Source organism: Lates calcarifer, linkage group LG7_1 (genome assembly GCF_001640805.2).
Source record: "Lates calcarifer isolate ASB-BC8 linkage group LG7_1, TLL_Latcal_v3, whole genome shotgun sequence".
NCBI lineage: Eukaryota > Metazoa > Chordata > Actinopteri > Centropomidae > Lates > Lates calcarifer.
In genome coordinates, this window is record NC_066839.1 from 2,257,303 (window position 1) to 2,283,019 (window position 25,717).

Below are 25,717 nucleotides of genomic sequence, written 5' to 3' on the forward strand. Positions count from 1 at the left end.
GTGTGTGTGAGGTTTTCTGCTTCACTTAATCTCATTTAGTAAAACTGACAAATATCGGTGTGTGAGGCAGATTACGGTTGAACCCGGTTTGATCCAGGTCAGCGCTTTACTGTAAACAACATGTCCTGTCTGCGCCGTGCGAGCCCCAAGCCGGAGGAGCTGAAAACTCAGCACGATTCACCCAGAATTTAAATCTGACGGGCGCCGCTGAGGGCCGTGAACCCGGGGGCCAGACGTGGATGGAGACGCTTTGAAGTCAGCAGTAACAACAGAAATGACTCATGGTGTAAATACTGTGAGATACTACACGTGCGTCACGAGCGATCATTGAATATTCTCATCAATTTTGTTTATTTTATTAATCACAGTCGCCGACTAATCTGACTAATCTGCAGGGATAAACATGTACAAATTAATTTGTCATTGTGGTGTGATGTGGCAGATTTGGAGAAAAAAGAAAAAGGAAACGTGTGGCTGTGATATTAAAAGTCTTAATTTAAATTGCTAAATAAACACATCACATCTGTCGGCTCAGTGGGAATCTGAGCTGCAGTTTCTGCTGCATCACAGCTCTGGATTATAACTTTCTCCAGGTTGATGATGAATGATTTTGTCCTTCGAGCTGCGGTGACTAATGAGTTCGACTAATGACCAGATTTTAACGTAATTTACTGTGGAAATTTACCGTCCCCTGAGGATCATACTGAATGTTTTTGATGACCTCCTCCACCCTTTTTTCTTTGTGATAAAACTTCCACTTGTGCAAAAGAAATACTACAACTAACGGACATATTGTCTGGAGCAGATTCAGGCTTCTCTGAGGACGGATCGGGACGAATCCTGATCCTGATCCAGGTCCAGAAACGTACTCAGATACTTTGGAAATAAGAGGACGAATCTGAAAACTGAGAGGACGAAAACATTTTGTTGTTTTGAGATTTTCAAGGCTCAACACAGCAGCTTGTTAAGGTTAAGGTTGCACTGATGCATTCTGGGAATTTGACCGTGATTGGAAAGTGTGTTTGACATTGTACCGGGGGAGTGAAGACACACACACACACACACACACACACACACACACAAACAGAGCTGGGATCGATAAGGCAACACAATCAGTCTCTGCTCCCTCACTGATTGATGAGCCTCCTCACCTTGAACGAACCGCCTCCTCTTCCTCCTCCTCTTCCTCATGTTTTGTCTCCTCCCTCTGTTTCTTCCTCCACTCTGTCTACCACATCTTCTTCCTTTTCTGCCTCATTTCCTCACTCTGCTTCTATATCTTCTCCTTCTCCTCCTCTTCCTCCTTTCCCTTCCTCCTCCTCCTCATTGTCTTCATCTCCCTCCTCCTCCTCCTCTTCTTCCTTCTCCTTAACGTCTTTCTATTATGTTTTTGTCCTCCTTTTCTTCCTCTTCCACCTCACTTCCTCACTTATCTACTCCTCCTCTATTTCTTCCTCCTGCCAGTTCTCCTCCTCACTTTCCCTCTATTTCCACCCTTTCCTTCCTCATCCTCTTCCTCCTTCTTGCCTTGCTCCTCTTTCTAACAGTTTTCATTTCCCTCCTCATCCTCCTTTTCTTCCTCCTCCTTCACGTCCTCCCCTTTGCTCTCCTCCTCCTCCTCCTCCTCTCTTCACTCGTGACGTTAACCTCTATCGTCGTGCAGCTCTTGTTTTAGCTCGCTCTGAGAGAGAGTGTATATAAAGCAGGTGATGCTGGGTGGAGGGTGGGCGGAGCTCTGCAGTTGAGGGGTCAGAGGTCGTGGGTGTGGAGTCCCTGAAGCCAAGCGGCGTGCGTTGGCCGGCGGTCTGCGTGTCTTCAGGGCAGAGCAGGCTGAAAGCTGCAGCAGCGTGACTCAGAGCTCTGGAGAGCTCTGCTGCCGACTGCAGCCACGATACTGAAAAAAAAAACCATTCAGGCAGAAACACTTAAACCTGCTGCCGACAGAGAAACCGTCTGAATGAGATGAGTTCATTTTCTACAGATTAACAGAAAGTAAATGATAAAAAGTTTACTTTTAACTCTTAACTTCCTGGGCTAATGTAAACCCTGGTTTAACCTCGTTTCATTCTTAGTAATATTTAACCCAGGGCTACAGTACAGTAAGTCTGTGGTTCATGGAAACAGGGTCTGAGAGGTCAGGGATGCCACAGAGGGATGCAATGATCCCAAACAGAGGAAAAATGACTTAAAACTACTACAAAGAGACACAAAATGACTACAAGAAGACACAATTAATCACAATGAGACAAAAAACGAATAAACAATCAAAAAGACACAAAATCATCACATAGATACAAAAAATTTACAGAGAGAAATGTAAAATGACCATAAAGTGACACAGAACAACCACAAAAACACAAAAAATGATCAAGAAGAGAAACAACATGACCAGAGCTAAAGAGATGCACATCCCAAAAATGACCACTTAAAGACTCAAAACGACTACAAAGGGAGACAACATGACAACAAAGAGAGAAAAAATGACCATAAAAACGCAAAGAAATGATCATACAGAAACAGAAAGGGACTACAATGAGACAAACTATCACACAGACAGAAATCAGCCACAAAAAGATGAAAAATAAAAGCCAAAAAGAGACAAAGAGATGTAAAGACAAATGGTTCTAAAGAGAAGTAAAACAGCCACAAAGAGAAACAACATGGGACAAAAAAATGACCACGGAGAGACAGAAAACATCTAAAAATGATGCAGTGGCTGGTTGTTGTTTCAGTCTGAGGGATCTGGTCCCATATAGGAGGGGTGGGGGTGGGGGGCTTTTACCTGTCTGTGCCCCGGGGGTCATTTTCTAATAATACGTCCATGCTGGAGTTACAGATGGTCAGACTGAAAACAACAACACAACGTTCTCCGCTGGAGGTGATTCAGGAGCCGGTGAGAAATAAGTGAAATACAGTCATAGATCTTTTATTTTGAAGGTTTATTCAACAGCCAAAACACAGCACAGAGGTTTTATAAAGAACTTAAATACGTCATATAATAATGAATAATTGTAGTCCACGTTGTCTCCACCTGGTTATTTGATCAGTGTGATGGTGAAACAGGTTTTAAATTGTATTTAAACATCAATGAAAAGACTTAACTTTAACCCAGAGTCGCCTGCATGAGAAGGAGAAATACAGCGTTCGTGTTGTAAAGAAAGAAGAATTATCACTTTACCAATAAACGAGCAGGAGATGGATTAGACGTCGTGTTTCTCCACTGTAGAGGTTGTGTTTTCTCACTGTGTGTTTCCTCCTCAGCTGTCCCACCCCAGGCTGTGATGGCAGCGGTCACGTCAGCGGGAAATACGCCAGACACCGCAGGTACGAACTGATCCACGTTTTCTATCAATATGATCAAATACTTTTAGCTTTAAATTCATATAAATGTCACCTGATACTTTGCTCTGTTTTTCGGGGGGGGGGGGGGGGGGGGTCCCACTTTGCTTAATGTCCAGTTTTTAAATCATTTTCTTTGGGCCTGAAGTGTTTTTATTCCTAGAAATGATTCTGCATGATTCTGCATTCTGTCACTGGATCTGATATATTGTGCTAAAAAGGATGCATTACTCACTTTTTGTGACATTTAGGAGCTGGTCAGATTCTCTTACTCATATTATTAAATCAAAATAGATGCACATGAAGCGAAGACAACTGCGTTTTGAGAAAACTTTATGTTATTGGCAGAATTTTGTTTTATTAAATGTTAAATTTGGTGAAAATCTGCTGCGGACAGAGAAAATATGATTTTACATTTCTCTACAGCTTTTATTTTGAAAGACAACAAGAAAAAGAGTCTAAAATGATGCTTTGAAACTTTACTTTTTAAAATCTCACTTGAATCATTTAAATGCTTTTGACCAGTTGCATCTTGTCACATTTCGCTTATTTGTCAAGTTTCATGATGCAGTTTCTTTGGCATTTCAGATATTTCTGCCTCACACAGTGAGGTTTTAAGATAACACATTTAATGGAGAACTTAGGAATTCCTTCCTGACATTTAATCTTCATTTTCTCTCTGGGTTGTGACGGGGGGCAGCTGTGCAGACTTTTAGGGCTGATTCTGACCCAGTATCTGTAGATTTTAATCATTTCAGATGCAGAAGTAATAAATTACTGATGTAAAATGAAAAGATTAGGGAGATTAAATTCACAGAAAACATGAACAAAATGAACAGTAAAGTGTAGAAAAATTTAAAACAATCAGAAAATTGTTCAGACTTTTTCAAGTTAAATTGTAAAAAACAAATGTTGAAAGGCTGCAGTGCTGCCTGTCGGCTTCAAACGTCTCACTCAGCGGCTCGGAAACTGAACTGTAGCCACAATAAATGAGCTCACGTCACGGTTTCAGACCTCCTCAATGAGCAGCTCGCAGCCTCTGGTCAGTAAATCCACCGCTCTGTCACAGGGCCGCAGATAGAAAACCAATCAGGCCCGAGCTGTGGAGTCTGTGAAGTCCCCGGGTCACACCAAGGAAAAAAAAGACACCAACGGCCGTCCATCCTGCATTGCTTCAAGCCCTCCGGCTGCAGGATGGACGGACGGACGGACAGTTCCTGCCTCTGATCTCTGTCGCCTTCGGAAACGATGAGAAACTGTGAATTACCAACAAACGTGGGGGGCCACTGCACAAAGTAACGCTCCTTACAAGTCTCCTCAGCTTCAGTTTTAAAATCCTGATTCTCTGGAGGAAAAGTGGCGTTATTTCCACTTTTCATCAAGTACTAAAGTCTTCATATCGTATTTGTTCCTCCAGTGTGAGTAACGTTTGCATTCTTCTTCTGCACAAATCCTGGTTTATATATATTATACAAAGTGAAATGTATATGAAAAAAGTGGACCACAGGGATTTTCACTGCTGGATATGAGTCTGTGGAGGAGGAGGTTTGAGTGTTTTTCAGTATTTAGGTAAAAAACAAGATTTAAACATCCATTATGAAATCAAAGCACTCGTTGAGATGTTTTGAGGTTATTTTGGAGAATCTCTACGGTATTGTTTTCAGTGTCGAGGTTGGTGTGTGTGTGTGTGGGTGTGTGTGTGTGTGTGGGAGGCTGGCATATAGAGGTTGCTCAGCTCAGGACAGCGGTGGTTTGACGCCTGAGGTAACAGAGAGATAATGAGAAGGGCAGGATGGCGAATCGCTGGCAGAGCAGACTGATGCTGCTGCGAAGGGCACAGAGCTGCCCAGGAAAATTCAGCGTCGGGTGTAACGAGAGTGAAACTCCAAAATAAGAGCTCTGATAGTCACAAGAGAAAACACTTATGAATACTCTGAATTATTAAGAAAGTCAGTGTGTTTCTGGTTAAATGTGTGAAATAAGGTCTGTGGTTTTAACACAAGCTCAAGACATTTTCAGGTTTTATTCTCCGACATAAAATGGGTCAGTAAATCCCCCACTCCTGATGTTTGAAGCTTTTACGTGTCTTAAAAAAGGCGGTTGCTAACGAGTGTCTAAATGAGACTACAGAGGTTGTCGGGGACGTTAACATGAAAACCCATCTACTCACCAGTCCACCTTTACAGCCTCGTTGTGTTTCTACTCACGCTCTTTCAAACTCTCACTAACTTTCTAAGAAGAAAGGCTTTTGTAGAAGAGCTCAGAGCTAAATGAAATGACCAGTTGGAAGCTTAGTGGTGGAGACGTTGACGTCATGTGACCGTGGTGTAGTTGGTTTATAGCCTAACATTAGCTTTAGTTGGTCACAGTTTATTTTTTGTCTGGGGATGGTAGAAACTGCACTACAAGTCCGTTTAGGAGCTATTCCCAGTTGTCGTGAAGTTGCAGATGTTCGAATGTCCAAAAGTGTCGCCACAATACTGTTTTAACTTTTCTCATCTCTGGTAAATAGTCGCGCTGCCAAAGGAAAGACAGAGACTGAGAGGAAGAGAGAAGTAGGTCGTCTGATGGTTCCTCTCCAGGGAACCGATGGATGATTTACTTAATCAGTTAATCATCAGCTGATCACAGGAGTGTACAGTACACAAACGTCTGACGTTTACAGAGACACAGCAGAGAGGGAGAACACAGCGTTTACTAATTTGTTTCCCGTCTGATTTCTCCTTATTTATTTGCAGCCTTTCCACTAAACGCTAATAAGACTTTACAGTTTCCTCAGAGTCTGCCGAACACGAGTCGACCATATCTGAATACTTTTAGAAAGATTTAATTTGACATTTCATAAACGTCTTCCCCAGAGTCAGATGAAAAGATCGTTGCTTCTTGTAGCACAGAGAGGCCCAGGGTGTGTATAGCTTAGCCTTGCATACACGGAAGAAGGCTGAAAACTGCTTTGTAAAAAGAGACAAAAATACACCTTCCAAAAACTCCAGATCTGTCTGACTTCCATGTTGGCTTCTTGGAAATGGTGGTGGTGAAAAAAATCCACCCATATCTTTCTTCTCTGGTTATTAAATTGGCTTCAAATGAGGCTTAACGCAGTTTCTCTTGGACAGTCTGTCCCTCAGTATTCCCAACTCCAGCTCTGCTCCAGTGTGTGGGTGTCCGATTGAAGTGAGCCACATTAGCAGAGAAACATACATACATACTAATGTGAACATCAACAGGATAACTTCCAAAAACCGCATTAAAAAAGACTAAATTTACAGTTTCCAGGTTTGATTTTGGGTCATGGGCTGTTGGTACTGATCATTCAGGCCCCGGTAGAGAAATCAAAATGGAGATCAGATTTTTCCAAATGTTGTGGAAACACGTCTGTGAAAGATAAACGTAAATCCACCGAGTCTTTACATTCTCAGACTTCTCTGTTGGTTCTCGCAGCCAAACAACAATTCACATACTTTGCTTTTGCCTTCGACATTTTTTCATGAACCAGAATTGGCAACAGCGAGGAAATAGCAACAGCAGACAGCGAGGTAGATTCACCAGGTATTCTGTGGGTTGGGAATAATCACCTAATTGGAGGTGATGAAATACAAAACAATACTCACACTGGAGCAAGAAAAAAATGGAGGGGATCGTCTCTTGTCATGTTTAGTTGTTCTCTGACTTTTTAATTTTAAATGTTAATATTTAGTTTTTAAATGACCAGGAAAATGGAGCAGCGACACAAGATAATGTTGAACAGAGTCGACACATACTGCAGAAACATTTTCTGATCTGACATACCTTTTAGCAGAACAACATAATTTGTCAGTGTCACTGTAGATTTCTGGTTTCTAGGTTCGGTGGGATTGGTTAAGGTTAGAGAGTAATCATTCTGTAACTTTCTCATTTAGTTTGGTTTTTGTGAAGTTTAATCGACGAGGGAATTCCAGAGTTGTAGTTTGGTTGATGTCCAGTGGTGTCTGTCTTATATAAGGTCTAATTAGTGTAAATGAACTGCAGTATTTAAATACAGTGTACTATAAGGTTTACTGTGTGATACACAGTGTACCCAGTTCGTATGTAAAACGCAGCAGGTGGATCTCCAGTGCAGAGGCATGCAGTTCGAATACAATGTGGGAAATTTGGATTCTTGTTTCTTCTTCGTGGGTTTTGTTGACAATAAGAAAATAACTGAATGTCGCTGTGGGGGGGGGGGGGGGGGGGTGTAAGGATCAAAGTCTCCCCCTTTTTGGTTTGTCCTCCCCCTACCTTTCTTTGTCTCTCTCTCTCTTTTACTTTACCTCTCCCTTCCTCTCTCTCTCTCTCTCTCTCTCTGGAGGATGTCACCATGGCGACAGCACCGAGCGGATGCTGCAGTATGAGGACCAGGAGGGATGTAGCCTGTCTCCCATGGCAACCGCTAGTATAGGATGTGAACATCATGTCGCCCACATTACCTCCCCACCCTCCCCCACCCCCCCTCCTTCCTTGCATCACTGCCACCACCCAGTCTCTTATACATACATATATTTATATACACACACCCCTCCAACTCTCCCCCCCCTGCTGGCGCCAAAGCGTTGCCACGGCGATGAGTGTTGGCACGTGGGGCAATGATCTCACCTAAGCACACGTACCTAGATGTAATTATCACACTGCTGCTGATATCTGTCGCCTCATTCACTTTTCTTCACCGACACGAAGTATTCACAATTTAAAAAAATTATAATATTGAAATTTAAGTCTAGATAAATTAATTGATCGATCAGAATCAGAATCAAACCCAGCAGTGATTCAGCCAACATCTGGATACGTTATTAGATACGTGGAAACACAATTTAAATTTAAATTCACTTCAGTGGTCGATAATCGTTACAACACAGTAAAATAACTATTTTTAACTATTTCTAATTGGCTGTCAGGTGTCGGCTCAAACGTAGCTCTGGTCTAAATAACTCAAGGTTTATTAAACTGCAGGTAACCGTAGCAACAGCACTGATGCTCTCAGCCTCTGATGGCAGTTAAGTGAAACTGACCTGACCATGGGTTACTACAAAACACACTTTAAAAAAACACGGAGGACGGTTTAAACACAGCCTCGCTTTGTTACTTTGGTGAGATGAGATTGTCACATAGAGACAAAAATGGACAAGCAGTTGGCTAAGTCAACAGTTCTAGGGCTGACTTAGATCTAAAAGACAGACCTACCTACAAACAACCCATAATGCAACATCCTGTAGAAGCAGGTGTTATGGTACTGTCTTCATTCAGAAATCAATCACTGCTGTAATTGTAATCAGTCATAATGCATCAAATCAGACTGCAGCAGATCAGTTTAGAGAGCAGAGAAAATGTGATGTGTGAACCCCTCCTCTCTCTCCCTCTCTCTCTCTCTCTCCCTCCACATAATTACCATGCATAGTCTCTCGCCCTTGTCTGCAGCGTTCCCTCGTTTCTGATCTGCTTTAATTACCACCGGAATTTTAATTGGCGGGAGACAGCAAGGTGGCTGAGGTCACTCTCTCTCTCTCTCTCTCTCACACACACACACACACACACATACACATACACACACATACAGGCGGGCTGGCAGCTTGACAGCCTATAAGGTAAAAGATGGAGGGATCATTTGAGGTGAAGTGTGTGTGTGTGTGTGTGTGTGTGTGTGTGTGTAATCTGGGAGGAATATTGCTGCAGTGTTATATGGTGAATGAAATGGATTTTTTTTCTCTTCAAACTAAGCTATTTATTGGCATTTCTGACATATTACGTATCGTCAAACGCTGCTCATATAAATGTAATAATATCTTAAATTATAGGAAAATTTAATATATATCTTTTTATGAAGAATTGGAAACATCTAAACCCAGACTGTACATAAATACAATGACAACACAGTCTTGTTCTGAAGCAGTGACATTGTCATTTAAATTATTTGACTAATATAATAACAGTAGAAATTAATTTAGGATGGATTATTTTATGTATAAAGTACTGGATATTATTATTATCATATGTTTATCCTGTTAGTTTGTGTATTTGTGTTTGTGTTTCCCAAGGTTGGAAGATTTTGTTTGTGTCACTGAGCGGTTTAATCCTAGGTCCTCTACTGTATTCAGCCCATCATGTTATATACATGTAAACACAGCATCCGTCTCTGTGAATGATGATAGTCGACTAAATCTGCAATGGTGCCAGCTAGTCTTGTATTTCAGCCTCTGGGGTTGTGGACATGGCAGAATGTCCAACTACTAATTGATTTCAAACAGAAAAACAGGTCTTGGTTCCCTTTTTATGAATATCTAGCAAATTATGTAGTCTACAATTATACTAATATTAGAACTCATCCAAACAGTAGATTTTTTTTTTGTGTGTGTGTTTTGCTGGCTTTCCTCATAAGTTTATTTTAGCATGCTTTACTCTGGTTGTCTACAGAACATTTCTATTAACCCCAGCTGTACTTTGCGTTAAGACCCTATTAGCTAATATTGCTAACATACCAAAGTAAGCTGGTGAACATGCTAAACATTATACCTGCTAAGGTTCAGCATGTTAGCATTATCACTGTGAGTATGTATGTATGCTGATGTTAGCATTTAGCTCAAAGCAGCACCGGGCGTTGAGGAACCATTAGCATGGCTTCCATTTTATCTTCCCTTTCTTGCACTTTAATTTGGAAAAGTGCTATTTACCAGTTATTATTGTCACTGTATTAAAGAGGTAATAGTGCGTAAAGGAGGTATATTTTACAGTATTCTCTTGTTGTAGTAGTTTCTTGTTGCTTGTTCATCTCACTCACTTTTTACCCCTCTTTTACTAAATTAAGATTTTCTGTCTTAAGTGGCTTCACTATATTTCAGTTTATCTCAGAAATAACAGATTGTCTTAAATGATTAATGCACATGAAAGCAATCAGTAGCAGAGGAAAACGGATTGAAACTTTGTCGTCTAAAGGAGGAAAAAGAATAAAGTTTTTGTTGAATGGTTTTCGTGTTTTATTGTGCAGGTTTGTCAGACAAACACACGGCGGTTTCAGTCAGAAAAGCAGCGTCACCTCCTCCAACACGCCCTCCAAACACAAAATAAGCTCTTTCATATGGAAATGGCCTAATTGATTTCCTAAAATCCACATTAAAGCCGTGTATAATTGTGCTCGCTGTTTTGGAGCAATTAAAGCAGAATTTTGCCAACAGTTAATGACTATTATGGGATTTGCGTAATTGAGGCCCCGGTTGAATAAGCTTTGGTTTTTGTTTTTTCAGAGGTTCATTCTCCTCCTCAGTGAAAGTGAGTGGAAATCCATTGCAGTGTCTTAACATATGAACCTCTGCACGGTGACCTCTGACGTCTACACACAAAGCCTTTCCTTCTCGTGACCCTCGTGATGCTAATGTTGCCCTCTGACTCTCAAACCAGTCTCTGAAGAAAGGCATTTTTCTTGGAGCTAAAAAAAACAAAGCACAAGTTAGAATACAAGAAATATACAGAAACACCATTGGTATTTAATATATACATGTTTTTGTTTTGTGATCATCTTTAATTATGAGCATCAAACAATTACCTTTTCTGTATATGTTTGCTCAAAATCATGCATAATTCACAAGATAAGTGGTTTGTACACACTTTGTAATCAGCCACACACTGTAATCATTTTAATTCACTGAAATTTCACTCTGCTCAAGTACAACTTTTATTTAATCCTCTCCCAGGTACATTTTCTCCTTCAGTAAGCCTGTTTCAACCAATCACAATCAGTCCCATCATGTACAGTATAACAATAACTACATGACACTACATGATCACTGTTTTTATTATGGCGCTGACGCTCTTGTTTCCTTTGTCTACACACAGTGACAGTGCATGCAGTAGCTTTATGATGAAAAACTCAAACAGCTGTTTGTTTACCACAGCTCCAAGTCTCTGTGGATTTTTATGACTCTAGTCTAGATTCATCCAGACAGGCCAAGGCCACATATCCTTTGACAATGGGTCTGGGCTCTTCTATCCCTTTTCCACTGGCTGTAAGAAAGGCTTGAATCAGACTCACATTTTTCAAATGTGTGGCTTATATTTCCAGGACACATTTAATTTGTCTTGCTGTGATTCAGTCTTTTTGTGGTGTGAAACTTAAATGAAATAATCAGGAAAATCTGAATAGCAGTAGATGCAAATATGCAACATTTTCTTTTTTCTTTTGGACATTTATTTTATGTAAAAAAGATTTTCAGACTTTAAGGCAGTCCTTGAAGTATACTGTCTTACACTGTAGCTGAAATTCCCTTAATATTCCTATTGAGAGTCATATATTGGGATATATACTGTTTTCAACATGCTGCTGTGCTGTGTCTCGTGTTGTTTGAACAGATCTGAGTCCAAAAAAACGTAGAAGAAGAGAAAATGGCAGCAGTTGATAAGTTACATTATTCAAATGAATAAAGAAAAATGTTAGCTAACCTAGCTAACGTTAGTAAAAGCTGGTAACTCTGATATAGGCTATTTACAGGGTTTACAGGGTTTCTTGCTATGAGCCCACACCTTCATGTTTTGGTTGTCAGTCCTTTTCAGTGCTGCCCAAAAATAGCTAGCTACAGTCGTCTGTTTTCACCTTAGCTGGGTGAAGATAGCTGGCTAACGTCAGCTTCATTCGCCTTAGCTGGGCAGCACAGAAAAGGCGTCCGTTTCTTGACCATGGACACTTGGTCACGTGGACTGGAAGAGCCCGGGATCGAACCCTGACCTGATTAGCTCTACCTCCTGACCCAGAAGATATAGATATATTTTTAGATACATGATTAGTTTGTGATCATGAGGAAACAAAACCTAAACTGTATAACACTTATGATCTCTGTGAGTAGATGTGGAGCTGAACTTTTATCGGCACAGTTGTGATCTGTTGTCTATCGAGAACTTAATGCTAAAGCTCGGTGCACTGTGTTGGCTGTTTTCTGGCTCTGTAGTGCCAAATGTGAGCCAGCTCTGGCCCGTATGTGTGTCTGCCAGATTTGGCTCTTTTTTTTCAGACTTATTTGACCTGAGAATCAGCTCCAGTTAGCAGTGGAGGGGAAGCTGAGGATAAAATTGCTCAAATGATTAAACAGAGAACAAAGATGGCCGCTGATCGTGTCTGTGCCCTCTGTCTCGTCTCAGTGTTTACGGCTGCCCGCTGGCCAAGAAGAGGAAGGCTCTGGAAAAACAGCCGCTGGAGCCGGCTGCCAAGAGGAGGCCCTTCCTCACCTCCTGCCCAGGCGAGGAGGAAGAGGAGGAGGAGGAGGACGCTGGCGTCTACACTAGCTACGAGAACGAAGCCATGGAGGTGGTGGACGCAGGGAAGGAGCAAGGGGAGGTAGTGGAGGAGGACGAGGAGGAAGAGGAAGGGGAGAGAGAAGGAGACGAGGAAGAGGATGGGGAGGTGGAGGACGAATTCTCGGAGGACAACGAGGAGCAGGGAGAAGAGGAGGAGGAGGAAGAGGAAGAGGTGGAGAGAGCAGACGCGACAATAGGAGGAGAGCGGGCGGAGGAGGAGGAGGAGGAGGAAGGGATGGACGAGGAGGAGGAAGAAGTGGATGATGGGGACGATGAGGAGGAGCAAGAGGACGAAGGAGAGGAAGACGAGCAAGAAGAGGAGGAGGAGGAGGAAGAGGAGGAGCAGAATCGTCAGCAGGGTGAGTTTCCTGTTAAACACTTTGGTTGTTTCTTGTATTTCCTGTGTTTTCCATCGATGTGTCCTCAGCTTTAACATGTTTTGTGAATTACCTTCTATATGACAGATACCAAAACAATTCAAATGTATTTATTTCCTTAACTTTGGTATCATATTGTTAAGGTTTGTGTAAGTTTAGGAAACAAAAACTACGTGGTGAAAGTTAATAATGGTTAAAAGAAGGCTGCATGAAAATCTCAGGCTTGTTTGACCCATCCATCAATCCATCCACCTCCAAACAGACCTGTGGGTCGTTTTTACCACACTGCCCCTACTGTTCATGTGCACATTACACTTTGAGGGCATGAAGCGTTAATTTCTGTGGAAGTTCACGACCAGCGCTGGATACACACGGCAGCCATGATGTGCATGCCAACACATAGTTAAAAGCTTTTATCTTCATCTCCGGCCTCAGGCACAAACTGGAGGCCAGTGTTGTGCTCTGTATGTACGTAGTGAATTCCCTGTTCTATGTTGGCCATTTTCCTTCAGTCGAACAAAGCAGCTCATCTTCTAACTGTCAGGAGGTTGTCGTCATATTTTCTGGTTCGAGCGTGAGGAACATTTCTACGTAAACAGCTGCAGTATAGAGAAGGATGTGTGGCTTTAGTTTCAGTGCCTGAACGCCCTCATAATTTTGTCATAATAATTAAGCTCGATCAAGGTTTTTGTCACATGTCGTTACTGAACGACTGTTGCTTTCCTGGTGGGGACAGTTTTAGTTTTCCGTCCCAGATGGTAAATATCGGCTCGATGTGTGAGGGTCTCATCCTGTTTGAACAGAGTTAACTTTTCTGAAAAGGAAACTTACAACATGTTAAAAAACTTTTACTTTAACGAACCGATGAACCCAGCAATGTCTGGAAGCGGCTCGTATTCAGGTCCTGTTCTGGGTCACACTGGTGTCCACTCTTGGCTGCAGTTTGCATCTGCAGTGGAAGAGGAGTAACTGATGAGAGCTGCTGAGCTGAATCTCTGGTAGACCAGATGCTCTGCGCTCTCCCTCCCGCCACGTTTCCCTCGAATCCCCCTCCGCCCCAACACCCCCCGTGTCCTCAATCGCTTCTGACAGCGCTTCACGAATAATCGGGAGAGGAGCTCTGCTGAGTTATTAACTCCCACCCTCCCCTCCCCTCCTCGTCTCGGCGGACGTGTCACATGCGCTCTGCCTCGGCTTCTCCTCCTGAGGATATTTATGGCTCCTGAATCGGAGCACCTCGCACGCCTCCCCTTTTCAATTTCTCTGCTCTCATTCGCCGTCTCTGTCCCCAAAATCAACAGTGAGGCTTAGCGGGGAGAGCGGCGCTGCTCTGCACAGCTCTGGGTTGTATGTTTTTTGTGAGTAAACAGTGGATCATAATTGGGAGGGATGCAGCTAATGTATTCAGGAATATATGAGGAGAAACTGGGTTTATCAGCATTGCTGAGTTGATTAGAGGCTGTAAAAGCTTCATTTCCTTTTCATCTGCAGGATTTTGATTCTATAAAAGAACAGAAAGTTACATTATCTACAAAATGAATCCATTTCCTCTTGGATTTTTGACCAATTACCTACCGTTTGTGTTGTTTATGAGAGAAACTATGCTGATCACTAAAAACTGTCTGTGATGTGAGATGAGACTGAGAGGTGTGTTTTTTTTCTCTTCTCTGACAGTAGAGAACCACTACAAACCCAGTGCACAATCAAAGCTCATCCCAGTTCAGAAGGACGACAACAACAACAACAGCTGCGCCATCAGCGCCGGTAACGGCACCGGAGAGGAGTACGAGAACTACGACGAGCTGGTCGCCAAGTCGCTGCTCAACCTGGGTAAGATCGCGGAAGACGCCGCCTACCAGGCCATGACCGAGTCCGAGATGAACAGCAACTCCTCCAACAGCGCCGGAGAGGATGACGACGACGACGAGGACGATGGCAGCGAGCAGGGCGACAGGAAGGGCGAGCTGAGCGTGGACCTGGATAGCGACGTGGTCAGGGAGACGGTGGACTCCCTGAAGCTCCTCGCGCAGGGTCACGGCGCCATGCTGCCCGAGGACGGCTACCCGGAGGGCGCCATGGTGGCTGACGGCGGCCACGCTAATGGGCGACCTGGGGTCAGGGTTCAGGCGGAGGAGAGCGAGGAGGAGGTGTGTCTCAGCAGCCTGGAGTGTCTGAGGAACCAGTGCTTTGATCTGGCTCGGAAACTGAGCGAGACGCAGCCGTCTGATCGCCCCGCCCTCCATGGCCTCCACCAACAGCTGCAGAACCCAACAGACCAGCAGGTGGTGCACCACCTGAGCAGGTAGGTCACCTCCTAAAGGTGCTATATGTATGTTTTTGCTATTGCTAAATAGCCAACATTAGCATTTACAGGTGTTTTGGTTAGAAAACGTCCTCTGGGTAGCTGGAAATTAGCATCACACAGTTGCCAGAAGTAAAAAGCTAATGTTCTTCTCTTCTACAAAAGCTTTTCTTCTTAGAAAGTTAGTGATAGTTTGGAAGAAAGTGAGTAGAAACACAACGAGGCTGTAAAGGTGGCGATAACAAAAACTTGCATATAGCACCTTTAAGATTCTTAAGAGTGCTGATCTTTTTTTTTTTATTCCAAACAGATCATTTTTGCCAAATTCTTGTCACATTAAAGATTCCGCAGCAATATTACAGCATTAATGTTTTATCATTAACATTTGACCCAAAAGGTTTGATTTAAACCGAAGTCTGTTTTTACAGAACAGTTAGAGAGCGCTGTTCGTCCAGAGAGGGAGAAGTAGCTAAAACATGCAGGAGAAGAAAAGTTATTTCCAATGCTTGTATCTGTTCAGGGAGGGGGAGGCAGCAGGGGTAATTCGTCGTAATTTGGAAAACACAGGCAGTAACAGTGACTGAAGAAGTATTTAGATTCTTTACTTGAGTAAAAGTAAGAATTCCACAATTTAAAAAAAAACTGTCACAAGTAAAAGATCTACATTCACGTTCAGAAATATTATTATTATTAATCATCTTTGTTTGTGACTCAGATTATAACTATAACTGTTATTGATGAACTGTATAGACAGCTGAATAATGTTGGTGAAGAACAGTTTTGTATTTTATAGGACAAGAGATAATGAATGAATCTGTGGACTACAAACCAGATGGTGAACTGTAACTCCCTCACAGACTATGAGAACAGATTTGGACCTCTGATAACTGCTTGACAACCTCAACTTCCCACAGTCACATTTTTTACTTCCTGTCGTCCTCTCAGGTACGATAGCTGCCATCAGGGTGCACTGGAGGAGCCCAGGTCTCTGGAGCGCAGCTACTCCGACATGGTGAACCTGATGAAGCTGGAGGAGCAGCTGAGCCCGGCGTCCAGAGGCTACCCCACCAGCTGCAGCCAGGAGGGCGACGAGGACACCACGTCGGTGGCTTCCGACCGCTCGGACGAGACCTTCGACATGGCCAAGGGAAATCTGTCACTGCTGGAGAAGGCCATCGCCCTGGAGTCAGAGAGAGCGAAGGTCATGAGGGACCGGATGGCCTCGGAGCAGCACGCGGTGCCCCGCCGGGATCACCACCATCACCGCGGCCACGGCGAGCACAGCCCGAGGCTGAGCAGCGCTGCAGAGGAGCGCAAGTCCAGGATGCACCATGACGGGTTGAAGAGGGCGTACTACCCTAAAGGTAGGCAGCAAAACCCACACACTGACCCTCACTGTGTTAGTATTGATCTGCGTTCAGCAAAGTGGTGAGACTGTATGTACATATGTTGATTTTCCTGCTGGAAAATCAAATTAAAAAGTCTCCTGAACAGCAGCACCAACTTAAAGTCTGTCTCTTTTCTGGGTATTTAAACTTCACCTAGTGCAACACTTTATGAAATACATGTAATCTTTAACAATGCTTTGTGCTCATGAGGAGTTGTGTCTGCAGTATTTCTTCATCCACATGCTCCTACACTCAGATATTTCACATCTGGGAACAAGAAACTGTTGTTGGAGAGTTTTTATTCACACCACACTTCTGTCCATTCATTATCGATACCGCGTATCCCAGCTGACACTGGGCGAGAGGTGGGGTACACTCTGGACAGATCACCAGTCGATCACAGGGCCAACATATAGCGACACTTTAGACAACGTATAGAGGGTGGTTTACAATCTTTGGACTGTGGGAGGAACCTGAGTACCCAGACTTTTCCTGGACTTCCAGCGGACTTCCATCAGTGATTGCAGCAGCAGAACAAAATAAATGTGCAACTATTTAAAAAGTTTTCCGTCTTGGTAATAAAACAAGCTATAAAACTGTACAGAAGCTTTCAGATGATAAAAAAGCAATAAACACTGTTTGTTCTCTACGTCAAATATTCCTGTAGATTGTTAGCGTTTGAACTGTACTCACAAAGTCGTCATCTTGATCATGTTTCCTCTCCAGATTCTGCCAATTTCACATCACCTCTTCGCATTACATTTGACCTGAAGCAGCTTTTTTACTCCAAAAATCTGAACCCAGGTCAGCAGGGAGGAAGTTTATCTTGTCTGCCTGACTTATTGTAACCCTCAATACTGCAGCAGCCTGAGGCTATCAGTGCTGTAGCAGGGAAAGAAAAAAAACCAACACATAACTGTAACTTTAATGTCTTGTCTTTTTCCTCCCCGATTCCAGCATTTCACATCGCCGGGCTGAATGAGTTTTCTGACCTCTGGGCTCTTAAAACCTGTTAAAACCCAATTGTGTTATTTCAGAAATGCTGTACATGGCCGCCGATGAGATAATGGGCACTCATTTTCTGCATTCAGGACCAACACCGTTTTTTTTTTTTCTGCAGATGCATGGTTTTCCTCTGACAGCAGCTTATGTTGTTAAAATAGGCCGGTGTGGGAACATCAGACGGCCGGCTTGTCAGGCATGAGTAATGGCAATCTGCACGGCCCGTTAGGAGAGCAAATCTCATCTGTGGGACGCTATCTGCGGCCTATTTCTCTAAATCCACTCAAATACAACCCCACCGCCGCTGGGAGGGAGTCGATGCTGTGCAGTTATCAGCCACGCAGCAGACACGAAGATGGGCTTCAGACTGCTTCATTAGCACAGAGGATGCCTTTGTTATAGCCCACGGGAGTTTTTATTAGTCTGCAGGAAAGCTTTCATTATGACGCGTCTGAATCTGACCGAGGACGGTAGAACTCAGGTGTCGGTTTCTGGCCTGACGATGACCCGAGCGCTGCTAAGTGGAGCTCATTCTCAACCCAAATCCACACTCCTAAAACCAGAGCCTGCCATTTTGTTTCTCTTCATTTATTCAGCCTGACATTGTGCTCATGTTTGCAGGTTTGTTGTGTTGTTTTGCTCGTTATTTTCAAGAAAGATGCGGTAGTGATTGCGAAATACTGTGGTGGAGGAAGAATTTAAAAGTACAGAAGTGTTACCAGCAAAATCACGTTATTTCAGGGTAATTTTCAGTAACGATATTCAAGACTATATGAAACTTTTTGGCCGCACATCACCAGCTACAGCCAATATACTCTGGTCCTCACACGACCTCTGAGTTTCGTCTGTGGTTTTGCTTCAGGTGGTGAAACAAACTGGCTGTGTTACATTTAGCTGTGACCGTTTTCTTGCAACCCTTGCAGAAAATTGTCTTGCTGGAGGTCTGACCTCTTTAAGCCAAACCACTTCCACAGACATAAACAGACATAGCTCCTCCTTCAGGGACCAAATCCTTGTCCAAGGTTGATGCTCTGCTCTGGCTTCTCTGCAGGAGTGAGTCCTGAAGTTAGCATGTTAGCATGTTAGCACTTACTGTCCCAAAGTCAGTGTATTTCTAGTTAAATGTGTGAAATAAGGTCTGTGGTTTTAACACAAGCTCAAGACATTTTCAGGTTTTATTCTCCGACATAAAATGGGTCAGTAAATCCCCCACTCCTGATGTTTGAAGCTTTTACGTGTCTTAAAAAAGGCGGTTGCTAACGAGTGTCTAAATGAGACTACAGAGGTTGTCGGGGACGTTAACATGAAAACCCATCTACTCACCAGTCCACCTTTACAGCCTCGTTGTGTTTCTACTCACGCTCTTTCAAACTCTAACTAACTTTCTAAGAAGAAAGGCTTTTGTAGAAGAGCTCAGAGCTAAATGAAATGACCAGATGGAAGCTTAAAGTAGCATGAAATTCAAATACTTAAGTAAATACTAGACTTCTAGACTCTTTTATTTCCATCACTGGAGAGATATGCTGATTTAAGAGAATTTCTTCTAACAACAACCTGTTACCATGCATCGATCTTTTTTGAGCTTGTCGCCATTTTTCTCTGGCTACTTAGCGAGCTAACTTTCAGAAGCTAACGTCCCCATTCTGAATACAAACCTGTGATTGATCGTTTGTGTCTCCAGTCAACTGGAACAGCAACATCAGACCGATTTGACTCGCTAAACAAATCTGAGAGATCTGTTTCTGACAACCAGAAACAGGCGACTAAGCCAAGTCTGGCAGCCGTATGCGGCCCGGAGTTGGCTCACGTTTGGTCCTTTGTTGCCAGAAAACAGTCGACGCTCAGCACCACCTCCCTCATGTTCTCGCTCTCTGTCCTTTTCCAGACTCTTCCAGGGGGGAGAAGAAGGAGAGCAAGTGTCCGACACCGGGCTGCGACGGGACAGGTCACGTGACGGGTCTGTACCCGCACCACCGCAGCCTGTCCGGATGTCCCCACAAAGACCGAGTCCCGCCTGAGAGTAGGTCCCACTGCCTGCATGTGGCACTGCACTGAAAACACACTCAGTCTTTTTTTTTAAAAAAAACTGAAAATAACAACAATCTGACAAGTCATTTCAGCCAGTACAGTACTTCAGTTTGATGTTGGTGGTTGTGGAGCTGCTTCAGAGGCAGAAATCAGCTCATTGGTTGAGTTAAACCTCAACTTACGACCCCCAGATTTTCTGTCAGTGTTGGAAAATACCAAAATTAAATGTGACTTCTTTTTTGGTGGACATCAGTCTTGAGGTAATTATAAATCATAAGGTCTCTCTATTGAAGGACATAAAAATGACTTGTCAGATGGGTTGTGTAGCAGTGAGAGTTGGATAATGTTGGGCATGTTAGCCGTCCACCATCATGCACCCGTCCTGCATGACCTGTGTGTTTTGTGTTTTGTTGGAAGTGTTTTATAGAAACGTTGGGTTTGACTTGGTGTGTGGAGCTGAAGCTTTTCTTCTCGATTCATAAATAAATTATTTTCAGTATCATAAATCAGAGTTTAGAGCGTACCCAGGCGACTGGAGGTTCTAACGTCTGTTTGATCATTAGAGGAGCAAAATTCAAGGTAAACCCTGATCGCTCTAAAACATTATCAAGGTTCTGGGTTTCAAAGAGCACAGCACTTTCAGATATTTAGTTTTTTAAACACAGTTTTTCCATCTAATGCAAATCAACTTGTCGCACAGAACATAAAAGCTCTTTAAGGTTAGTCGTCTTATGTTTACCGTGGCACAATAGTTTGTTTGTTTGTTTCTTTTTGCTGTACTTTGTGTGTCCTCCTTTACTTTCTTTTCTTCCTCCTCATCCTCATCACACCTGCCTGATGCCTGGTTTTGGTATCTGTGTTGCTGATGTAACATGAACAGCATGAGGAATCAGTGTGATCCACCTGCTGGCTGCAAAAACTCACACAACAACCTGCATGAGAAAATGTCTGAGCGTTAGAAACCTGCCTTAGTCACGTACACAGGTAACTCACAGGTAAAGTTATGACAGATAAAACTTTATTCAGCTTGGTCAGGGTCACAGGGGCATCACACCTGCAGATTATAACAATATATAGAGGAACAGAAGTTTCCGTTGCCAAAAAATGATGACTTAGATCAGAGTTTCCAAGCCTTTTTTGTTACATAAACTAAAAATACCAGCATTATTTTAACAATTTGTCCATTTCTTTTAGTCAGTCTGGACTGTTTCTACTTTTCCTTGCTAACTTTGCATGCACTGTTAAAACACAGAGTTCAGGCCCAAGTCGCACTAAAAGTTTTCTCCTGAATCCTATTCACAAAGCTGCAGAGACCAACCTTTACTGAGGAAACGTTGAGAATCAGACTCCGTCGCGGTGGCTGACGTCAACTCTCATGCCGGTGAAAACACATGCACAATATCCCGCAGTAATAAATAAAAAAACTGTTGGAGCTCCACAACAATCGTTATTCCTTTGTGATTGAGACGGGAATGTGTCTAAAACACTGCGAGGGGACATGACGGCAGCCACTTTCTCTTTGTAAATATAATAATTTAAAGAGTTCGGTTTAGACCTGCTCTATATGAAAAATGCCTTGAGATAACTTCTGTTGTGATTTGGAAATATATAAATGAAAACTGACGATTCTTTGTGATTCGGTCTTAGTGAGTCAGGAGGAGTCTTCTTGATTAATTCTAACTCCTCCCAGACTTAGATGCTATTTTTATCACTAACTTTTAGTCCTAACGTTGGAACTGACCCATTATTTTTAGGTGTTTCTTCTAAATCTGTGAGTTAGAAGCTACTTTCAGCCTCAAGATTCTTTGTGAATACAGGCCCAAATTTTATACCTGACTCAATACGAGTAATTATTATTATTATTTTTTTTTTCAAATTCAAACTTTTCTGTTTTTTTTTAATTAGTTGAGCTGCTCCACAGTCTTTCCACATACCCGCAGGGCAACTGCAGAAGTACCCCCTGGAGTACAAGTCGCCCTGGTGGGGAATCATTGACTCAGAAACCTAATATCATCACTATAATCAGGTTTATAGTGATAAAGGACGTGTTTTCCTAAAGTTAAATGATGTTTCACAGCCCATTTTCCTTTAAGAGGGAGTTATTTTAAACTGAATTTATTAATGACGTGAATCATAAAATGAGAACTATTACACTGTATGCAAATAAAGACAGCGTAAAAAAAGGACTTGTTAATGTAAGAAAAATGTTCTCAACTTGCCAGAAAAAGCACATTACACTGTAGATGGACACAGAACTGATTTGGAAATTCAGGAACTTTTGTTGTTAGACAATATTTAGTGGATTCTGACGCAAAGTCATAAACCACCGTATGTTTATCTCCCCACACATTGTTCCGTCTCCATCTGTGGAGTCATCAGTGGATTTTAACAGTGCATGACAAACTTCTGCATCCAGCACATCCTCATCTCATGAAATTTCATGAAATGAGCTCAGTGATCAAAATGCAAATGAGAGCTGTGTTTCCCCAGCAGGAGAGGATTACATGGAGCAGACGAGAGCAGACACAGAAAGTAGTTTGTGATGGAAACTTGGTGGGTGGAGGTCGAAGACTCGAGACATGTACCTTAAACTTAAAATATAGTTTTTTTGTAAAAAAAAAAACTTTTTGCACTAGCGGAGAGGTTTTTTGATTATCTGTGATCAAAATCTGAAGAGAACTGTTTTAGGGAGAGTTTCTGTAACAGCGCTGAACCTTTGTTGCACCATTCACGCTCATGTTGTGATGTTTCTGGTCCGGTGTCAGTGGTGCAGGTGTGATCTGTGCATGCCTAACTGTCGTAGCTGAACGCCCGGTAACTCTCCTCTCTGCTCCTAACCCTCCGCTGTCTTTCTCACCTTTTCCTGTCTGTCAAAGTCCTTGCCATGTATGAAAATGTTTTAAAGTGCCCTACTCCTGGCTGCTCTGGACGGGGTCATGTCAATAGCAACAGGAACTCGCACCGCAGGTGAGTGAGCGACCTTCGGCGAGGCCGCTAATGCAGCCGACATGTGAATGTGGCTGATTTACGGTTCGAATGCTGTAAGTTTGTGTGTTACTGACGATTAGCTTCACATCATTTCAATGTTTTTCTGGTTGGTAGCCACATCTCCAGAGATCAGACCTCATAATTATTACTTTTCCATCATGGCGGGTTTTTCTCAAATCTCGAGCCGGTTCTTCACATTTTGCCACAAAAACTGGGTTCAAGAACACTCTGCTGGTCCAGAACCAAGATCTTCTTTCATCCAGGGCTGGGTGGGGATAAAACTTTGTGACCGCCATTTTAAAAAAAGATCAAAATGTTTTGATGCTAATGTCGACGATTCAACCAAACGTAAATGAAAACTTTAGATGTCTCTGTTGATTTCATTGGATATTAAAAGTAAAACTTGACATTTCTGAACAGCAGCTTTGTTCTTTCCGTTTTAAAATAAAAAATCAAGACAGTTTCTCATTTTTTCGTATAACCCTCATTCATGAGATATTATTGCTGTTTTCGTCCAATTAAGAGCTGCTGCTGAGTTTTTTTCTAGAGCCTGATAAATAAAAAAAAAAGGGTCACATTTTCTTCAGTAGAAAATTTTCTCTGCTGGAACATTTCCAGGTTTAGCTTCATGTGGGAAATGAGCTTAAATTTAAATTTTGCCATGTTTGAGCTGAAGGTGTTCCTGCGTCACATCAGCAGTTCAGCTGTTTAACAGGCAGAGCATCACACACACACACACACACACGCGCGCGCGCGTTTGAATTATGTAAAGTAATTGGGATTCACACTTATTTTCTCACACACACGTACAGCCTCAGATCACAGACATACACACTGTTTTGTGCACACAGTCTTACTGGAACACACATTCACACACACACACACACATTCACACAGTCAGACACTTACAAATTAGCACACAGACAGCAGCACACGTGCGCTGGCAGACAGAGAAGCGCACACACACACACACACACACACAGACTCGCTCAGACGTGGCTGCAGGGTGTGTTATGTAGCACAGCTCCGCTGGGAGAGGAAACAAAGCACTAGCTAGCTAGCTTAGCCGCTGTTAGCTACCAGCTCACACAGCTTTCATGTCTGGCAGTCGCCATGGAAACGCCTTCATAGCAGCAGCAGCAGCAGCCGCTGCTGCTCTGTCACACACTCCTCACACACTATCATCCTTTAAAATGTGTGTGTGTGTGTGTGTGTGTGTGTGTGTGTGTGTTGGCAGTGACAATATTTCTTCAGCTCTGGATGTGAAGTAATTAGGAATTCACCGAGTGACAGAGGGAGGGAGAGGAAGTTTGAGTTTGGAATACAAACTGTGTCGAAGCCTCTTCTGCTTTTACACAGGATTCACACCAGAAACACAAAGTCAGCGACTCGTAAACTCCACGCCAACGACCCTCCGACCAATCAGAGCCGACTTCTCCTGAAGCTGTAGATGCTAACTGATCGGCAGCAGCTGAAGAGAGGAGCTGAAACTGAAACACCATCAAACTATCACTGTTTAACGCACAGTATCAGTTTTATTCACTGAACCAACAGCTACATACATGACATAAATATAGATCTATTTAGGTTTTTTGCTTCATACTCTCGTAATAAAACTGATGCATTTACAGTTGTTGGAGGCGTCTATTGTTTGTTTATGGTTTTGTCTGAATGAAATCATGTCAATAATAATAATAATAAAATTTGATTTTAAAAAAAGAGAATTTAAATGCTTTAAAATAATCAGTTATGAGAAAAATAAATAATCGTGTATATTAAAGGGTTTTTAAGAAATGACTTAAAAACTTTAAGAGGAAAAACCTTAATTAGAACCAAAGGAACTGCTGAATATAAACTAAACTAATGAACCAGTCAGTAAGAATAAATCAACTGACCAGTCAGTCGTTGAGCAGTGAATAGGCAGCAGCAGTAAATAATCAGTCAGTGAAACCAACCAGTCAATCAACCAGTTAATGAACCAGTCAGTAACAGTAACAAACAGCCAGTAAGACAGTAAACAACTCAGTCACTTAACCGTCAGACCTTTTAGTCAAGAGTCAGTCTTACCCAGTCAGTAAAAACCAGTCGGTAAACCTCTTTTCATTCAGATCCAGATGCTCTGTGTGTGTGTGTGTGTGTGTGTGTGTGTGTCAGTACAGTATGTAACCAGGCCGTGTGCTGTCCCCCCTCCCCTCTCCTCCCTCCCCCCTCCTCCCCTCTCTCCTCCCCCTCTTCCAGTCTGTCCGGCTGTCCCATCGCTGCTGCAGAGAAAATGGCAAAGGTCCATGAGAAGAGTCACTCGACTGAGAGCGGCAGTAAAACCAATCAGACGTCAGACCGCGTCCTCAGGTACGACCTGAACTACACGCTGACGTCATTAAAACCTCATTTAATAACAACAGTGATAATAATAATAATAATAATGTTGTCTTCCAGGCCGATGTGTTTCGTGAAGCAGCTGGAGATTCCTCAGTACGGCTACAAGAACAACGTCCCCACCAGCACGCCGCGGTCCAACCTGGCCAAGGAGCTGGAGAAGTACTCCAAGACCAGCTACGACTACGGTGGCTATGACGGCCAGCACGCCGGCGGCGGCTATGGGAAGAGAGGCCCGACAACCAAGTCCCACCACGGGCGAGACACCTCTCCGAAGGGATATGACGGTAAGAGAAACAAACGCACATCACTCGGGCTGATCATCATCAGGTACACCTTGGTAGTACCAGGTCGGACCCACTTTTACCTTCAGAACTCCCTTAATCCTTCGTGTCACAGATTCAGCAAGGTGTTGGAAACATCCCTCAGAGATTCTGGTTCATATTGATGAGATTTCATTCTTGAGTAATCAGAGAAACAGGGTCTCTCCACTCGTCCGCTCAAACTCACTCCTTGTTCTTCTTGTTCTTCCTTTGTTTGCTGGATGTCCTGGCCTCTTCCACTTGGTTAAAGAAGTCTTTTGACTTGTTGTAGTGGTTGTTCCTGGTCATTTGGTCTTCCCGCTC

The 25,717-nt window shown here is 42.9% G+C and overlaps 1 protein-coding gene across 6 annotated transcripts in view; it reads left to right on the plus strand.

Annotated features, from left to right (window-relative positions):
* myt1la (myelin transcription factor 1-like, a) overlaps positions 1-25,717 on the plus strand; it is a 62,588-nt gene that overhangs the window by 18,057 nt on the left and 18,814 nt on the right. For 4 of the 6 annotated variants that reach the window (XM_018660125.2, XM_018660123.2, XM_018660126.2 and 1 more), the window contains exons 5-12: positions 3,262-3,324; positions 12,475-12,989; positions 14,682-15,309; positions 16,255-16,673; positions 19,585-19,719; positions 22,604-22,694; positions 24,954-25,064; positions 25,152-25,378. In XM_018660125.2, the coding sequence (XP_018515641.1) occupies positions 3,262-3,324; positions 12,475-12,989; positions 14,682-15,309; positions 16,255-16,673; positions 19,585-19,719; positions 22,604-22,694; positions 24,954-25,064; positions 25,152-25,378 (2,189 nt within the window). The remainder of the gene's footprint in view (positions 1-3,261; positions 3,325-12,474; positions 12,990-14,681; positions 15,310-16,254; positions 16,674-19,584; positions 19,720-22,603; positions 22,695-24,953; positions 25,065-25,151; positions 25,379-25,717) is intronic. The other 2 variants (XM_018660124.2, XM_018660128.2) reach the window with 1 other exon arrangement.